Source organism: Hemitrygon akajei, chromosome 18 (assembly GCF_048418815.1).
Source record: "Hemitrygon akajei chromosome 18, sHemAka1.3, whole genome shotgun sequence".
NCBI lineage: Eukaryota > Metazoa > Chordata > Chondrichthyes > Myliobatiformes > Dasyatidae > Hemitrygon > Hemitrygon akajei.
In genome coordinates, this window is record NC_133141.1 from 11,366,664 (window position 1) to 11,384,831 (window position 18,168).

Sequence of the window (18,168 nt, forward strand, 5' to 3'; positions counted from 1 at the left end):
TCTTCCAGTCATCCCCATTCCCCTGCCTTCTCCCCATACCCTTTGACGCCTGGGCTAATCAAGAACCTATCTATCTCTGTCTTAAATGCACCCAATAACTTGGCCTCCACAGCCGCTTGTGGCAACAAATTCCACAGATTTACCACCCTCTGACTAAAGTAATTATTCCGCATCTCTGTTCTAAATGAACGACCTTCAATCCTGAAGTCGTGCCCTCTTGTCCTGGACTCTCCTACCATGGGAAATAACTTTGCCATATCAAAGTTAACAATAGTGACCATGTCTCTGGACCAAAGGGGTGAGAGTTATCCTTTGACTGTAGGCTGTTGTTACGTCTGAGACTGGCACAAGACACAATGCCTGATGTGTTAAATCAAATGAAAAGAGTTTTTTCTGTATCCTTGAACTTCCTAGATCACAAATGAATTTGTCTCTGTCCGAACATTCCAGAGGCACTCCTTGTTACCTTGACTGCAACAGCATGGCAGCTTCTCCCACCTTCTAATTGCAGCTTCTGAGTTTATCTCTCATGGGATGTGGGACAAAAAGTTTTGCCAACCTCTGAGCTACCAATGCTATTGAGCATCTGTGTCTTACTCTGGAGCCACTGTCAGTGAGTGTACAGTGCACTGGAGCTGATTTCCATCAGTTATGTTCCTCCCTTTGTCCCAACCACTATACGTGGTCAGCAATGATTTCCAGATCAGAAATATGGCTGGCCATTAAATGGATCTCCATGCTCTCCCTTCAGGATGTCTGGCCTTGATACCCCCAGCCTGCTGGTGAAGGTTCAGGGTGTTTGATGCACCTCCTGTCTGGTTGCACCTTTACTCTCAGTGTATTCACACAGTCTTCGCAGCTTTAATCTCTTTGACTGATGCTCCCCCTGTGCTCTGATACACAGGACATTGCTCAGCTGGCAGTCAGAAGATTCAACCTTCAACCTTTTTTTTACAGTCTACAGGGACTTCTACAGCCTCATACAGTCCACCAAGTAGAGGTGCTGTTCCCCACGGGGGAACGTAACATTGCAACAAGTCTCTTTTCTAAGGATGGTCCCAAAGGACCTGGAAGGTAGCAAATGGAACACAGATATTCAGGGGAGGAGAGAATGAGGACCTAGGAGCCACAGAGTGGCGGCACATATGTCAGCCACAGAAATTGTGCCAGAATCCAGTCATGAGCAAGTGGTGACAGGCAGCTCAGCCTCATGTTGTGTGATCTGGCAGATGCATTGTGGTTTTATCAAAGGGAATTGGAATTAGAATATTATTATTATCACATGTACTGAGATACAGTGAAAAGCTTGTTTTGCATACTGTTCATACAGATCAGATCATTACACAGTGCATTGAGGTAGAACAAAGTCAAACAATAACAATGCAGAATAAAGCTTACATGAGGAAATCTGCAGATGCTGGAAATTCAAACAACACACACAAAATGCTGGTGGAACACAGCAGGCCAGGCAGCATCTATAGCAGGGGTGTCAAAGTCATTTTAGGTCACGGGCCGGATTGAGCAAAATGCAGCTTCATGCGGGCCGGATCAGTCGGACGCGTGCGAATGCAGCTTTCGTTGCCTCCGTTTTTTCAGCCTGCTCTCATGTGTCTCAGTCTCTGCTATAACTACAAAGTGTTTCACTTTACAAATTCTGTTTCTTATGAAGAAGACTGCCGAATAAACACTAAAAACCCTGAAAACCTGGTACCTGAATAAACTCAGCATTAGCCATATCATACGCCTTAGGCGCTTCGATTACTGGGGCCAGCTTTAATAGTAATTAGATATTATCTCGCGGGCCAAAGATAATTCCACCACGGGCCGGATTTGGCCCGTGGGCCTTGAGTTTGACATATATGATCTATAGGAAGAAGCACTGTCGACGTTTCAGGCCGAGACCCTTCGTCAAAGGGTCTCGACGAAGGATCTCAGCCCGAAATGTCGACAGTGCTTCTCCCTATAGATGCTGCCTGGCCTGCTGCATTCCACCAGCATTTTGTGTGTGTTGCAGAATAAAGTTTAACAGCAACAGAGAAAGAGCAGTGCAGGTAAATAAAGGAAAAGATTATAACAAGGTAGATTGTGAGATCAAGAGTCCATCTTATCAGACTAGGGAATAATTTAATATTCTTATGACAGCAGGGTAGAAGCTGTCCTTGAACCTGGAGATTTGTGCTTTCAGGCTTTTGCTCAATGGAAGAGGGGAGAAGAGGGAATGTCTGAGTTGAGTGTTTGATTACGCTGGCTGCTTTACTGAGGCAGTGAGAAGTATAGACAGCGTTCATAGGGAGGAGGCTGGTTCCTGTGATGTGCTGCACTGTGTCCACAGCTCTCTGGAGTTTCTTGCAGTCACGTGTAGAGCAGTTCCCATACCAAAACATTCTGTATGCTGATAGGATGCTTTCTAAAAAAGGTTCAAAGGTTCACTTTATTATCAAAGTATGTCTACAGAATACAACTCTGAGATTTGTCTTTTCCAGATATCCATAAAATACAGAAAACCATAGTAGCTGAAAGAAAGACATCACTCCCCCTCCCTCACCCTCTAGTTGTAATCCCACCCCAGCATGAAACGATAAGGAAACAAAAACTCACAAACCCCAAAACCCCCCTTCCCATCCTCGCACAAAATCTAACAGACCACCCCCATGGAGAAACAACCACAAGGACATCAAACCCCAAACCCCCCCAGCCTACTAATTGGCAAGAAAAAAAATGTAGAACTGAAAGCGACCAATATGAACTACAGTCCAATCCATAAATCTCAGCATTTTGATAACATCTCCGAAAGCATCGGCACCCAGCGGCCCCTCCAAAAATAAAAAAAATGATGAAGACCAACAGGGAAATGCCAAATATTTTAGCCTCCTGAGGAAGTAGAGGCATTGATAAGTTTCTTGGCTGAGGCATTAATGTGCCACCAGGGTAGGCTATTGGTGATGTTCATACCTAGGATCTTGAAGCACTCATCCCTCAGTCTCAACAGGAGCATGTGCACTGTCCCCTTCCTGAAGTCAATGACCAGCTGGCAAATCAGAGAGTTTTTTGAGATATGTCTATCAGGTTGGGTGGCATGGTAGCATAGTGGTTAGCACAATGCTTTACAGTACCAATGACCCGGGTTCAATTCTCGCCCTCTGCCTGTAAGGAGTTTGTACACTCTCCCTATGACCAATTAGTTTTCCTCCCACAGTCCAAAGGCGTACCAGTCGGTAGGTTAATTGGTCATTGTAAATTGTCCCGTGATCAGAATAGGGTTAAATTGTGGGTTGCTGGGTGGTGAAACTCAAAGGGCAGGAAGGGCCTATTCCACACTGTATCTCAATAATAGATTTGTCTGGGTTTGTAATTGTATTTGATTAGATGCATAAGGAAGTTTTCTAATGCAGTGTTAAGTATTATGTCACCTGGACTGATGCTTGGTCAAGGAGCAGGAATGAACATCTTCAAGTTGGCTGGCTGTCATTGGTGATGGTCCACAAGCTCAGATCTCAGCTATGTAGAACACTGATAATGATCATCTATCTCATTATGATTTTGCACCTTACTGTTCACCTGCTCTGCACTTTCTCTGTCACTGTTACACTTTATTCTGCATTCTGTTATTGTTTTACCTTTACAGATCAGCCAAGTCAAGTCAAGTTCAATGTCATTTAACTACATACATATATATAATGTATATAACCATGTAATGTATATAGAAACGAGACAATGTTTTGTCGAACCAGGGTGTAAAGCACTATAGTATACATGACACACAATAACTAATGAGGGTAAGGATAAAAGCTACAGCTGAATCACACATAAATAACAAACTGAAGTGCATTAATATTAAATATTGTAAGGTACAGAACTGATTAACCAGTGGCACTTCAAATACAATGCGACAGGGAGTTCAGAAGCCGAATGGCCTGGGGGAAGAAACTGTTTCTCATCCTGACCATTCTTGTTTTTATGCATCAGAGTCTCCTGCCTGATGGTAGAAAGTCAAAGAGGATGCTGGATGGATGGGTGGGAGCCTTGATAATACTAAGGGCCCTGCATATGCACAACTCCTGATAAATGTCCCCAATGGTTGGTAGGGAGACCCCTATGATCCTCTCAGCTGTTCTCACAGTCCTTTGTAGGGACTTCCGGTCTGATACTCGACTGCTCCCATATCAGATGGAGATGCAGCTTGTCAGGACGCTCTCAATGGTGCTCCTGTAAAACGCAGTTAAAATGGGGGTGGAGGGTGGGGGAAGCCTTGCTTGCCTCAATCTTTTTAGAAGTGGAGAACTGCTGTGCCTTCTTGGAGGTGATATTCAGGGACCAGGTGAAGTCATCCATGATGTGAACTCCCAGGAAATTGGTGCACTTAACTCTCGCTATGAAGCAAACATGTATTTGCAGAGGGGGATGGTTTGTCTGCGCCTTCCTGAAATCCACGATGATTTCCTTTGTCTTCTCAACATTCAGGCTTAGGTTCTTCTCACAGCAACCCACCAATCGCTCCACTTCCTCTCTATACTCCTGATAGGACAGGCCTGAGGGCTGAATGGCGTCAATTTGTTAGCCCAGAGCTGTTCAGCATAACCGTGTCCCCTATGCTGGAGCCTTGCACCATCTTTGCATGTACAAAGGAGGCATGAGGAATGTGTCTCATCACTGAGACAGGCCTGAGTGAGGGCAAACTGTCCCAGAGCCGAGACCCAGTGCTGGTCTTGCTCCGAGCAACAATAGCACAACAGACTTCACTTTGCAATGGATCACAGCAGGAGCCACAGTCCTCCTCTGTAAGTCCAGTTCCCTGGTAAGACATGTTTTAGACTTAATTCAAGAATCAGAATTTTATCTTATTTTATTGAAATACAGTGCAGAATAGGCCTTTCCGGCCTTCGAGCCACGCCACCCAGCATTTCCCCAACTTAATCCTAGCTTAATCACAGGACAACCTACAATGCCCAATTAACTTACCCAACCAGTACGTCTTTGGACTGTGGGAGGAAACTGGAACACCCGGAGGGAGCCCACGTGGTCACAAGGAGAACATACAAGCTCCTTACAGGCAGCGGTGGCAATCAAACCCGGGTTACTGGCACTGTAAAGTATTGTGCTAAATAAGTTGTTCATTGTCAGATCTTTCAACATAAGAAATATCTTTTCTCTTCATGATCTTTCTTTTGTCTCTCATTCTCTCTGTCACCTTGCTTCTCTTCTTTTTTTATCTCTGCTTCATTTGTTCCTCTCCATATCAGATGCATCATTACTGCGTTCACATTTTCAAGGCAGCTGATGTGACTCACTTGTCCCACTGCTCTCTCGATAATTCAGTCCTGGCGTGTGGTGACCTTGACCTGATATTTCTCATGCAGTAAAAAACACAAAATGCTGGAAACATCCAACAAGTGAGGCAGCAATTTTGGAAAGAGAGGTTTGAATTAAACATTCAGGGTTATGGTGCAAATTTGTCTAGTCATACCGCACAGAAAATGACTCTTTGGCCCACACACTATGATCATGTTGGCCATTGAGTGCCAAAGTGATCTAGCAAAAGGAGATCAACCTGAGGTATTAATTGTTCCTCTCTTGACAGATGCTGACTGACCTGCCATGCATTTCCAGCTTTCTTATCTTTATTTCAGATTCCCAGCATCTTGCAGCATTTGCCTATGAACTGTTAAACTGATAGGTGGGAGAAAACCATGGTATCATCTTGTGAGAGAAAGACTGGTGGACAACAGTCAGATTGTAATGGAGAGGAACTGAGGGACACCGGTCACCGTATAGATATCCCCCTGAGAGAGGGACTAAGAGACACCAGTTACTGTACATCTACCTCCCTGTGAGAGGGATTGAGACACCAGGCACTGTACAGATATCTCCCTGAGAGAGGAACTGAGTGTCTGGTCAGTGTACAGATGCCTCCCTGTGTTGTGCTCCATTAAGCCAGTGTGTTTTCGTGTGTATGTACTCTGTTCGCAGTGGAAATGGTGTTTCAGGCTGACTGACTTCTACTGATCGCATTTGTTGCGACCAGTTTTCTAAAACAGATTTGCCGGGTTGGTGATGTGGGGCAGAACAGAGTACAGAGGGCGGCTTGGACCTCATCAAATCATCCCCAACCAGACAGTTGCCATGGCAACAGATTGGCTGAGCACTGTAGTAATTGTGTCACAGTCTCTGATGTCATTTCACTAATAGGTTCTAATGCAGTGTTTGAGTGAACAGCAGACAGTTCAATGTGAGGCTTAATATTACATTTACAAGCGCAGTCTATGATTCAAGTAGAGCAAACTGAGTCTAAGAGACATTCCACCTGTCTCTTCCAATCCATGTCTAAGCCAGACAGGATGCACTGCTCTCCTCTCATGCATTAGCACCACAGCAATGTAATGTCCCTTTCCACTCGCTGTAATGTCCATGTCTCTGTGATGATGGACCATTTCCTGTCTTCACTTCTCTCTTCCTCAGTGTTCCCTCTTCTTGTCTCCTCCATCCTTCCTTACCTTCAGACCTCCTTCATCAATTCTTCCTTTCACTTTTATTTCCATCCCCCCCCCCACCCTCCTCACCTCATCTGCTCTCCCTCTACTTCCTCTAACTCTTTGTTCTCTCATTTCCTTGTTTCATTCCTTTTTCAACCCTTCACTTTTCTCCTCATGTCACCTTTCATTCCTTCTCCTTTTTCTTCTCTTCATCTTTCTCGATCCCTTCCCTCTCCTTTCACTCATTTCGCTCCTTTTTCTGAAGGACAAACAGTGGTCCCCTCACTGTCCATCCTAAGATTTTGTGTCGGTGATGAAGAGATCAGGAGGGGTGTTGGCTTGAGGTTAAAGCCTGACATTGGAACTTTATCTTCAGACTGACGCCACAAGACAACAGGTTTCACAAGATATGTCAGTAGCATGTCAGGAAGGGTCTCGGCCTGAAACGTGAACTGTGTACTCTCCTCCATAGATGCTGCCTGACCTGCTGAGTTCCTCCAGCATTTGTGTGTGTTGCTTTCTATATAAGGTATTTTATGTAGTTATATTTATTGTTTTTTTCTTATCATTATTGTGTTCTTTATCTTCTGTTTTTTTTTGTGCTGTATCAAATTTAGAGTAGCAATGATTTAATTCTCCTTTACAATTGTGTACAGTAAATGACATTAAATAACCTTGAATTAAGTGCCTAGCTGGAGTAGTGAGAATAGATCCTGGGTAAGTAGTGTGCTCTTCATGCAAGATATAGCAGAACTGATTGCTACCTCTGCGAGAATTGCATCTGGGTGTGGCTCCTTACAGACCGTGTTAGAGACCTGGAGCTGGATGATCTCTAGTTCATTCAAGAGAACAAGGAGATGACAGATCGGAGCTACAGGAAGGTAATCATCCCGAATTTGCAGAAATCAGGTACCTTAGTGATTGTCAGGAGAAGGGAAGGAAATAGGCAGCCAGTGCAGAGTCACCCTGTGGCTGTTTCCTCAATAACAAGTATGCCACTTTAGATACTGTTTGGGGGTGTTAGAGGAAATGCACAATGGTCAGGTCTCTGGCGCTGAGTCTAGCTCTGTGACTCAGAAGGGAAGGGGGAGGAAGAGGCAAGTAATAACAGGGGATTCATTGGTTAGCTAAACACACTAGAGATTCTATGGATGAGAACAAGATTCCCGGATGGTATTTTGTCTCCCAGGTGCCAGAGTCAGGTAGAGTTTGTCAAACGTGTTCAAGAAAGTTTCCTTAATCAATACATAGAGGTCCCAATTAGAGTGAGTGCAATACTAGATCTACTTTTAGGGAATGAGACAGGGCAGGTGATAGATGTTTGTGTATGGAAACACTTTGCATCTAGGGATAGATAGATAGATGGATATTTTATTGATCCCAAAGGAAATTAGTGTCACAGATATAAATATTAGAAGAGAAGAAGAAAGAATAAAAAATAAGTTACCACAAACAATCTAACAGGAGGGAGCCATCACTTCCCTCCCCCACTTCAGAGGTGAGCCAGGACCAGCACCTCTAGGGTCTTCATGATGTGTGAGGTCAGGCTCACTGGACGTTAGTGATTCAAGACTTTCGGTTGGTCCTTCTTCGGTGCTGGGACACACGTGATGTTTTCCACACAGTCGGGACCCTTTTCAGGCTGAGACTCAGATTGAAAATGTGTTGGAGAACTCCACACAGCTGCTCGGCACACTCCTTCAGGACCCTGGGGTTCACACCATCCTGTCCCAATGCTTTGCCGTGTCTGAGTTTCCCCAGAGCCCTTCTCACTGGCTCAATAGTGAAGGTGAGTCCATGGTGACTGGGGTGTTAGTGGAAGATGGGGGCTGGGTGAGGTAAAGATTGGGGTGTTGGTGGAAGATGGGGCTGGGTGAGGTGAAGATTGGGGTGTTAGTGGAAGATGGGGGCTGGGTGAGGTAAAGATTGGGGTGTTAATGGAAGATGGGGGCTGGGTGAGGTGAAGATTGGGGTGTTAGTGGAAGATGGGGCTGGGTGAGGTGAAGATTGGGGTGTTAGTGGAAGATGGGGGCTGGGTGAGGTGAAGATTGGGGTGTTAATGGAAGATGGGGGCTGGGTGAGGTGAAGAATGGGGTGTTAGTGGAAGATGGGGCTGGGTGAGGTAAAGATTGGGGTGTTGGTGGAAGATGGGGCTGGGTGAGGTGAAGATTGGGGTGTTAGTGGAAGATGGGGGCTGGGTGAGGTAAAGATTGGGGTGTTAATGGAAGATGGGGGCTGGGTGAGGTGAAGATTGGGGTGTTAGTGGAAGATGGGGCTGGGTGAGGTGAAGATTGGGGTGTTAGTGGAAGATGGGGGCTGGGTGAGGTGAAGATTGGGGTGTTAATGGAAGATGGGGGCTGGGTGAGGTGAAGAATGGGGTGTTAGTGGAAGATGGGGCTGGGTGAGGTGAAGATTGGGGTGTTAGTGGAAGATGGGGGCTGGATGAGGTGAAGATTGGGGTGTCAGTGGAAGATGGGGGCTGGGTGAGGTGTAGATTGGGGTGTTAGTGGAAGATGGGGGCTGGGTGAGGTGAAGATTGGGGTGTTAATGGAAGATGGGGGCTGGGTGAGGTGAAGATTGGGGTGTTATGGTAGAAGTGTGGGAGTGTATGGGTGATGAGCAGATGGAGTGGTTGGAGGAGGGAAAAGAGAAACAGTGGTGGGGGGGTGTGCTGGGAGGAGTATGGGTCTTGGTGGAACACACACAGACTTTGGCAATAGATGGATGGTCAGCCAGTATTGTAAGCAACACATACAAAATGTTGGAGGAACTCAGCAAGTCAGCCAGCATCTATGGAAATGAATAAACAGTCAACATTTCAGGCTGAGACCTTTCATCAGGACTGGAAAAGAAGGGGAGAAGATGCCAGAATAATAAGGTGGGGAGAAGGGGAAGGATAGCTAGAGGGTGATAGGTGAAGCCAGATGGGTGGGAAAGGCAAAGGGCTGGAGAAAAAGGGATTTGATAGGAGAGGAGAGTGGACCATAGGAGAAAGGGAAGGAGGGGACCCAGCGGGAGGTGATAGGCAGGTGTGAGGAGAAGAGGTAAGAGGCCAGAGTGGAGAAACAGAAGAAGAGGGAAGGGCGGAGGGAAACATTTTTCTTTACTGGAAGGAGAAATCAGTATTCACGCCATCAGGTTGGAGGGTACTGACGGAATTTAAGGTGTTGCTCCTCCACGCTGAGGGTGGTCTCATCGTGGCACAAGAGGAGGCTACGGACTGACATGTCAGAATGGAAATGGGAATTGGAGATAAAATATTTAGCCTCCAGGAAGTCCCTCTTTTGGCAGCTGCAGCAGAGATGCTCAGCAAAGTGATCCCGCAATTTATGACGGGTCTCACCAATGTAGAGGAGCACCGGACACAATATTATTGTAACACACACAACATGCTGTGGGAACTCAGCAGACCAGGCAGCATCTAATGGCAACAGTTGCCATTTTGGGCCGAGACCCTTCAGCAGAACACCCAGTAATTGCTTATGAGTCCTGCTGAAGGATCTCAGCCTGAAACGTGGACTGTACACTTTTTCATAGATGCTGCCTGGCCTGCTGAGTCCCACAGCATTTTGTGTGTGTTGCTTGGATTTCCAACATCTGCAGATTTTCTCTTGTTTGTGATTGGACAATATTACTTTATCTGCACTTTAGGCTTATGTACATCTTCCTGGGTTAGTTGTCCAGTATCAGCATCAGTACACCACCTACTTATTATCTGTTCTGTTATATAGAAGTCATCCAAACCCCTCAATTAAATTACCTGGAAGTAATTATAGGGTGTCTATTTTCAACATGCAAATCATCCAATCCCTGATTAGAATTCAGCATGTCACTCACACCCAGGAGCTTTTTATTGTTCGTGCAAACCTCCTGGACACCTTGACTAGATTTCTTGCATAGCTCACTACTTGGTATTTGTTATTCTATATTTTAATCATTACATTACTTTACACATTCACTTATTGTGAGATAAGTGTTATTTGCTAAATTAGTACATAATTGGATTCTGTTGTGAGCAGTAGAATGGAATATTTGCTTGAAGACTCCTCCAACTTTCCAATTTAGTCATCTTGGTTCTATTTATACTCTCACTCTCCTTCAGTCTCATTCCGTGTGTATCAGACGTGTGGTGTTATTCATCTCTCTGTGACCCAATTGCTGATGGAGTGTAACCCTTATGTTCCAGACCACCACCCTGATTGGCCTCCTGAAGACAGCCCGCCTCCTGCGGCTGGTGCGAGTCGCCCGCAAGTTGGATCGCTACTCTGAGTACGGAGCCGCGGTGCTCTTCCTGCTCATGTGCACCTTCGCGCTCATCGCCCACTGGCTGGCGTGCATCTGGTATGCCATCGGAAATGTGGAGAGACCTTACATGGTTCACAAGATCGGCTGGCTAGACAATCTGGGGGACCAAATCGGGAAGCGCTACAATGACAGTGATGCCACATCCGGACCCTCCATTAAGGACAAGTATGTGACAGCTTTATACTTCACCTTCAGCAGCCTGACCAGTGTCGGATTTGGGAATGTTTCCCCCAACACCAATTCCGAGAAGATCTTCTCTATCTGCGTCATGCTGATTGGCTGTAAGTGTGCTGGCTTTACCAGGTAATAGGGATAAAAGATAACCACCTTCTACACTGTCTTATCACAAACTTCCAAGGTACAGGTTAGGCACAGACTGAATCTCCCTCTATACTGTCCTGCCACACAACCCCAAATGAAAAACACACGGGGGTAAAGAGTAAAGTTCCCTGCACGTTGCCCTGTCACACACTCCCAACTCAAGAACAAGAAATAGATTCTAATTCCTCCTTTTCTGTCCTATTAAACGTCACTAATACAGACACGCTGTACTGTATCTAATGTAGTTTCATACCTAACATCTGTGGTGAGGAAGGCAAATGTGATGTTAGCATTAATTTCAAGAGGACTAGAATATAAAAGCAAAGATGTAATGCTGAAGCTTTGTAAGGCATTGGTCAGACCCATGTGGAGTATTGTGAGTAGTTTTGGCCCTTTATCTAAAAAAAATGATGTGCTGACATTGGAGAGGGTTCAGAGGAGGTTCATGAGAGTAATTCTGGGAGTGAAAGGGTTACGATATGAGGACAGATTGGTGGCCCTGGGTCTGTACTCACTGGAATTCAGAAGAATGAGAGGGGATCTTATTGAAACCCATCAAATGTTGAAAGACCTCAATAGAGTAGATGTGGAGAGGATGTTTCCCATGGTGGGGGAGTGTGGGACCAGAAGACACAGCCTCAGAATAGAGGGATGTCCATTTAGAACAGAGATGAGGAGGGATTTCTTTAGCCAGAGAGTGGTGAAGCTGTGGAATTCATTGCCACAGGTGGCTGTGGTGGCCAAGTCATTGGGTATATCTAAGGTGGAGGTTGATAGATTCTTGATTGGTCAGGGCATGGAGGGCTATGGGAAGACAGCCAGAGATTGGAGCTGAGAGGGAAATGAATCAGCCATGATTGAATGGTGGAACAGACTCGATGGGCCAAATGGCCTAATTCTGCTCCTATATCTTATGGTCTTATTTGCTGATGCAGTGTAGAGGAGGCCTAATTTTGGATCTGTAACCTAAATGTTTCCAGTGACCGTACCTTTGTTGGCCTCAGTTTGTCAATTGCTGAAGCGTGCTTTGTGATCTGTCGGTGGATACACTGTGGTTTGGGGTGAGAACATCTATGATTCACCCAATAGCAGTATGGCCAATGGATACAAAGAAACATGTTGCATTGAAAGCCTCAGTACTCCTCAGTGAAATTGTAATGCTGGGCTCTTGTTTAATGTTATCTGTCTCATTAGAGTAAAATGTATCCGCTAGAGATGTGATTTAGATAATGCTGCATGTTCCAACAATCTGATTAAAGTCAATGTTTCTCAGAGTGGAATAGAGAGCCACTTCTGGCTTATTTCATGACTCTGAATGTTCAGACACAAATTTCCCTGTATGCCAGGCACTATCTTCCATCGGGGAATATGGGATGATGCCATTCCCTCTGATCCTATTCAAGTATTGCCAGGGAGCTTGGAACATGTTCCAGAAGCAGCCATCACTGGCATTCCTGAGTCATTCAGATTTCCCCAGCACAGCACCGAATTGATAGATTGCTTTCCTTTCCAACCCTGCAACACCCAGTCTTCGTGCCCTGAGTTCCATGTTAATGTCAGCTCAATTTTTCTGTGATCTTCTGAGTCCTCTGATGGAGGCTTCAATGTATAATTCAACCAGTTACACATCATTTTAACTCTCCTTTCCACACACGCCTACCTGTTTGTCTTCAGCCTTCTCCATTGATACAGAGAGACCAAGCACAAAATAAATGAACACCCCATATTCTTCTTGGGTGCTGGTTGTCCATTGTGTCCAATGATGACAGGAACCTGTGCAGTAGAGTACTTAAAGTGGAAAAGCCGTTGTATTGAGTCAGTTCCACTCTCTCGACCTCAGAAGTCCGGGTCCAGTGGTACGAAGGAACGCCACAAGCTGGAGTGGGTGACCGTGTCACCTTCTGTGCCTCGTCCTGCCTTTCGCTCTCCACAGAGCCTTGTCGTACCGCCTTCCCGGCCGTTGGATCTCCCTGTAGATCTCATCCACCCAGTCCATCGGAACCAACTTCGCACGCTACGACAGGCATGTCCCTATCTCACCGGGGTATGCGGCTCACCGGCTACCCTCACCCGGTTTAGCCCGCCTGTCGAAGCGGTGTACCGGGGTGTGGCCGCTGTCGCATTCAGACAGCTACTTGGAGCCACCGGTGACAGCTGAGTGTCCAGTGCGGACCAAAGGTGAGAAGGGTGCCCCAGAATGGACATGACAAGCCCTTTCACCAGAGGTGTCACCCCTCTCTGGACACCACATACACCGTAGAACTTAATGGTCTGAATGCTAAATTTTCCAACTTCAGGTAACCCACATCTTCTCCCACACACCCAGTTATTGAACTAGTTTTCTTCTCCATATGTTCACCTTTGCTATTCCCTCTCCCCACTTGGTTCCACCTGCCCATCACCCTTTCCCTATCTAGTTGCACCCTGTCACCCTCCAGACTCCATCCCCCATCCTAAATACTGCTGTACGCCGACAACCTTTCCATTTTCCTCTCAGTCCTGATACAGTGACCTGCACCTTCTGCCTCCTCAGATGCTGCCTGACCTGCTGAGTTCTTCCAGTGTTCTGTTTTTTTTGTTCCAGAGCACCCCCCCCCCCACCAAAAACCAGCAAAAACGTGACCCAGGTCTGTAGTGCCCATCTGACACTGGACTTGCAGTCTGGCATAGTTTTGAAGTGGCCATCGGGGTCAGGAGGCTGCCAATGGGTAATAATGAATAACTGGAGAATGGGGAGACTTATCAACATTTCCCAGCTTATAATGTCTGCCTAGAGACTGTCATAAATCCTTTCATGTCATTCCATGTGAATCCTTCAAACATTGCAACAGTGCTTGGGATCAGAAAGTTCTGGAAAGAGGTGGATGGAAAGGAAGTAATTGGGGTGGCACTGGTTAGCCTTTGTTGGGAGTTCAAATCATTGGCTATTTCCTGAATCTTAACAAGTGAATAAAGCAGAAACTGAGACACATCTCACCTAAGTTCATCCCTGACTGCTTTCCTGCTCTTAATTCAACACCACCCACCCCCACCCCTTGACCTGCTCTGTCACTAGTCACCATTCCCCCAGGTATTTTGTTGTAAATAACTTCCAGCCCTGAGGAATGCTTAAAGCCAGTGTGGAGCTTGGGGTTGGTGGGTCTCACGCTCTTGGTGATGTCACCTCTGTTGCCCCCTGCCCTCACAGGGCACCATTATCCCTCCCCACCATGGTCCCATGCTCACACGTCCTCACCCACACCCACGGCTCAATCTGAGGCTGGCACAACCAGGGCAAGACCAACTCATGGACAACTGGGACATCCTGTGGGTCCAAGGGGGCACTTCCAGCCACCATATACAAGGAAGTGATATAAGAAAGGCAGAGGGGATGAAGGTTCACACACACACAGCACAGAACCAGGCCCTTCATACTATGCATCCATACTAATCCTGTTTCCCAGTACTTTGGCAATTCAAAGGTTCATTCAAATACTTCTCAACTGTTGTGAGAGTCTGCACCCATTCAGCAGAGTGTTCCAGATTCCCATCTCCCTCTGGGTGAAAGAAATTACCTCAAATACCCTTTAAGTCTTGCACCTTTTACTTTAAATCATGACCCCTCTTTATACACAGCTTTGTTAAGGGGTTAAAGCTTCTTTAGGACCCCATCAGCTTTCTTTACGACAAAAATGTATTTAACTTGTTTTTGGTAGAAATGATCCTGAGAAGATCATCACTGTAGAAAGACATCAGTGAGGGAAAGATTCTGCATTTGCAATGATAAGTGATGCTGGTGTGGCAGCTGCTGTCATCGCCCACCTGGTAGGGCTGTTCCAAAGTGTGTACTGTGGTGCCAATACTGAGACACCCAGTGCCAGCGGCTAAAGACGTGGTCAGGCACCTCCTGTTAGTTGCAGCACATTCTGTGGACTTTCGATGGTCTCTGAACAGCCTAGACTGAGCTGTGAAGCTGGTCTTGTCAAGTCTCCCAATGTAGAGCGCCCCTTTAGTTAGCAAATAGGAAGCAACCTGTCTGAGTGCAATGTGCTCATGTTGGCACTGAGTCTGTTCACTAAGGTTGTAGTATGCACTTAGACCTCCAATGTACATTGAGAAAGAAGTGTGAATCCGAACATAATTAGACCCTTTCGATGGGACTGGTGTGTATTTTCCCAAAGTCCATAATTAATTCTTTTATCTTACTCTTGTTGAGTATTTTATATGTACTGGCAGTTTAGTTGGCTCCTATAGTGTAGTTAACTGGGAAAGATATAATAGGAAAGTTGAGAAAATATGAGAAAATAATTTGCAAGGCTAGAGCGAAATAAGAAGAGGTGTAGAAGTGATGGAATTATCTGTGGTGGAGTCAGCAATGGGCTTGATAACCTACTATGTTGTAATGTAACAAATTTGCAGATTGTCGAGAAGGGATCCATTTCTATGGTGTGGGGGAGTCTAGGACCAGAGGGTGCAGCTTCAGACAAGAATGATGTCCATTTAGAACACGGATGAGGAATTTCTTTAGCCAGAGGATGGTGAATCTGTGAAATTCATTGACACAAGCGGCTGTGGAGGCCCAAGTCATTGAGTATATTTAAAGCGGGGGTTGATAAGTTCTTGATTAGTTGGGGCATCAAAGGTTACGGGGAGATGGCAGGAGAATGGGGTTGAGAGGGATAATAAATCAGCCATGATAGAATGGTGGAGCACATTTGATGGGCCAAATGGCCTAATTCTGCTGCTATGTCTTATGCTATAAGGATGCATGCCAGGTCTCATGAGACTGTCCTGCAGGTTAACATGAAGATAACTAATCCAATTTAGTGATGGCTGTGGTTTCAGCAGGAAGTGATGGCCAGCAAAACCCAAGCATGGGTTGTGTGTAATACCATTCCAGATGTAGGTGAGAAGGTACATTCTCAGCTGATCCTTTGAGCTCCTGCCTAATGCTTTGATGTGGTTGTTGCCCTCAGCTCTCATGTACGCCAGTATCTTCGGGAATGTCTCAGCCATCATCCAGCGCCTGTACTCGGGCACTGCCCGCTACCACACCCAGATGCTCCGAGTGAAAGAGTTTATCCGCTTCCACCAGATCCCTAATCCGCTGCGGCAGCGGCTGGAGGAGTACTTCCAGCACGCCTGGTCTTACACCAATGGCATCGACATGAATGCGGTGAGTAGTCGTGGCTGCCGGCACTGGCAGAGTCACTGCCCTTCACTAACCCCTCAAGCCACCCAGATCTCAGTCCATAGCACCTCACCTGCACAGGCTGAGGCATGGAGACAGGGCCAGAGAGCACTGCCACTGGCGGGGCTCTGGGATTGGCCCCGGCCCTGGCACTGGCATGGATGTGGCCCAGCATTGGCTGCCTCATCAGGAGGGTGGCGGGAGATGGTGACCGAAGGATGGGTCAGTCGTCCGGAGTTGACTGGTACAGGGGCACAGTTGAAGCAAGTGTTGACCCTGAGGAACTGCCCCACCCCCAGGACTGGGTCTGGGTCCAGGTCCCGCGCCTCCCCAGACGTTGTTTGTGGGAGCTGTAGGGAGCTGGGCTGATGGTTGCCTTCTCTTTGCAGGTGCTGAAGGGTTTCCCTGAGTGCCTGCAGGCCGACATCTGCCTCCACCTGAACCGCAGTCTGCTGCAGAACTGCCGGGCCTTCAGCGGGGCCAGCCCCGGCTGCCTGCGGGCCCTCGCCATGAAGTTCAAGACTACCCATGCACCCCCAGGTGACACCTTGGTGCACTACGGCGATGTCCTCACCGCCCTCTACTTCATCTCCCGCGGTTCCATCGAGATTCTGCGCAATGATGTGGTTGTCGCCATTCTGGGTGCGTCACTGTCGCTCAGTCCATGCTAGAGAGGGGCGTGGTTTGCCTGGTGGAGGCTCCCTCTGGAGGAGGGGATATCCACCTGAAACAGGTTGGGTGGTGACACTGTCTGGAAGAAATCGGTCCATCTGAAGGTGGAGGGATCCATCAGGGGATGGCCCTGCCTTGGTGGACTCCATCTGATCCGACTGTGGGTGGGTACATCTGCCTGAAGGAGTGAGGTCCTTCACTACAGGTGGCTCTGTCTGGGGACGAGAGATCCATCCAAGTATTGACTTTGTCTGAGGAGGGTGGATCTCTCTCTAATAGGGAGTATGTCTTAAGGATGATCATGGGTCTGTCTGAGGGTTTGGAACTGTTTGAGGGGGCTTGTCTGTCAGAGGGGTAGGGTCTGTCTGAGTGAGAAGGGTATTGTTCTGAGGGGGCTGACAGGCTCCGCCGGAGAGGGTTTCTTTCTGGGGGGGCATGGGTCTCTGTAACGGGGTAGATGTCTGAAGGTGTGGGTGTGTCTGTGGAAGGATCATTGTGGAAAAACTAGTGATCTGAAATTGTCATTGTTGAGTCCCAAGAGCTGTAAGTGCCTTGTTGGAAGTTTAACTCCCTGGGCTTCATTGGGATGGTGTAGGAGGCCGGAGTGGGAGCAGGTTAGAGAATCAAAGTGCAGACAATGGAAGAGTGAAAGACAGAAGAGTGGTGTTCTGAAAGGTGGTTACCCAACCTGCTTGTAGACTCTGTATTGCAGAGGAGCCCATATGGTGAGCATTGAATGGCGTGTACCCAATTGGACAAAGTTCAAAAGACCCACTGCTTCACCTGGAGGAGCTGTGGCCCCTGATGAGGAATGTTCTTGACCTCTGACTCACTCTGTCTCAGAGTTGCCATGGTCCACTGATCTCACGTTAAACGTGTGCTTTCCTGCCATGGTGAAAAGACTCTACCCAAACAATCTTCCCAGATGAAACAGCAATTCACTTGTACTTCTTCCAAAAGAGTGTTCTATATGAGAATATAGAACGGTAGAGCACAGGAACAGACTCTTCGGCCCATGATGCTGGTAAAGACACTTAATTCCTCTGCCTGCACACAATCCATATCCTTCCCTTCTCTGCATATTTCTTGTGCCTATCTATGAGCCACTTAAATACCTCTTATTGTATCTGCTTCCGCAACCACAATCCAGAAGCCACCACCTTCCGTATAGAAAAGCTGCTCTACGCATCTCCCTTGATTTTAATTAACCCCTTCTCTCTTTAAATACAT

The 18,168-nt window shown here is 46.9% G+C and overlaps 1 protein-coding gene across 7 annotated transcripts in view; it reads left to right on the forward strand.

Moving 5' to 3' along the window:
- kcnh6a (potassium voltage-gated channel, subfamily H (eag-related), member 6a) overlaps nt 1–18,168 on the forward strand; it is a 165,143-nt gene that overhangs the window by 132,275 nt on the left and 14,700 nt on the right. For all 7 annotated transcript variants that reach the window (XM_073070787.1, XM_073070781.1, XM_073070780.1 and 4 more), the window contains 3 exons: nt 10,657–11,056; nt 16,052–16,251; nt 16,656–16,908. In XM_073070787.1, the coding sequence (XP_072926888.1) occupies nt 10,657–11,056; nt 16,052–16,251; nt 16,656–16,908 (853 nt within the window). The remainder of the gene's footprint in view (nt 1–10,656; nt 11,057–16,051; nt 16,252–16,655; nt 16,909–18,168) is intronic.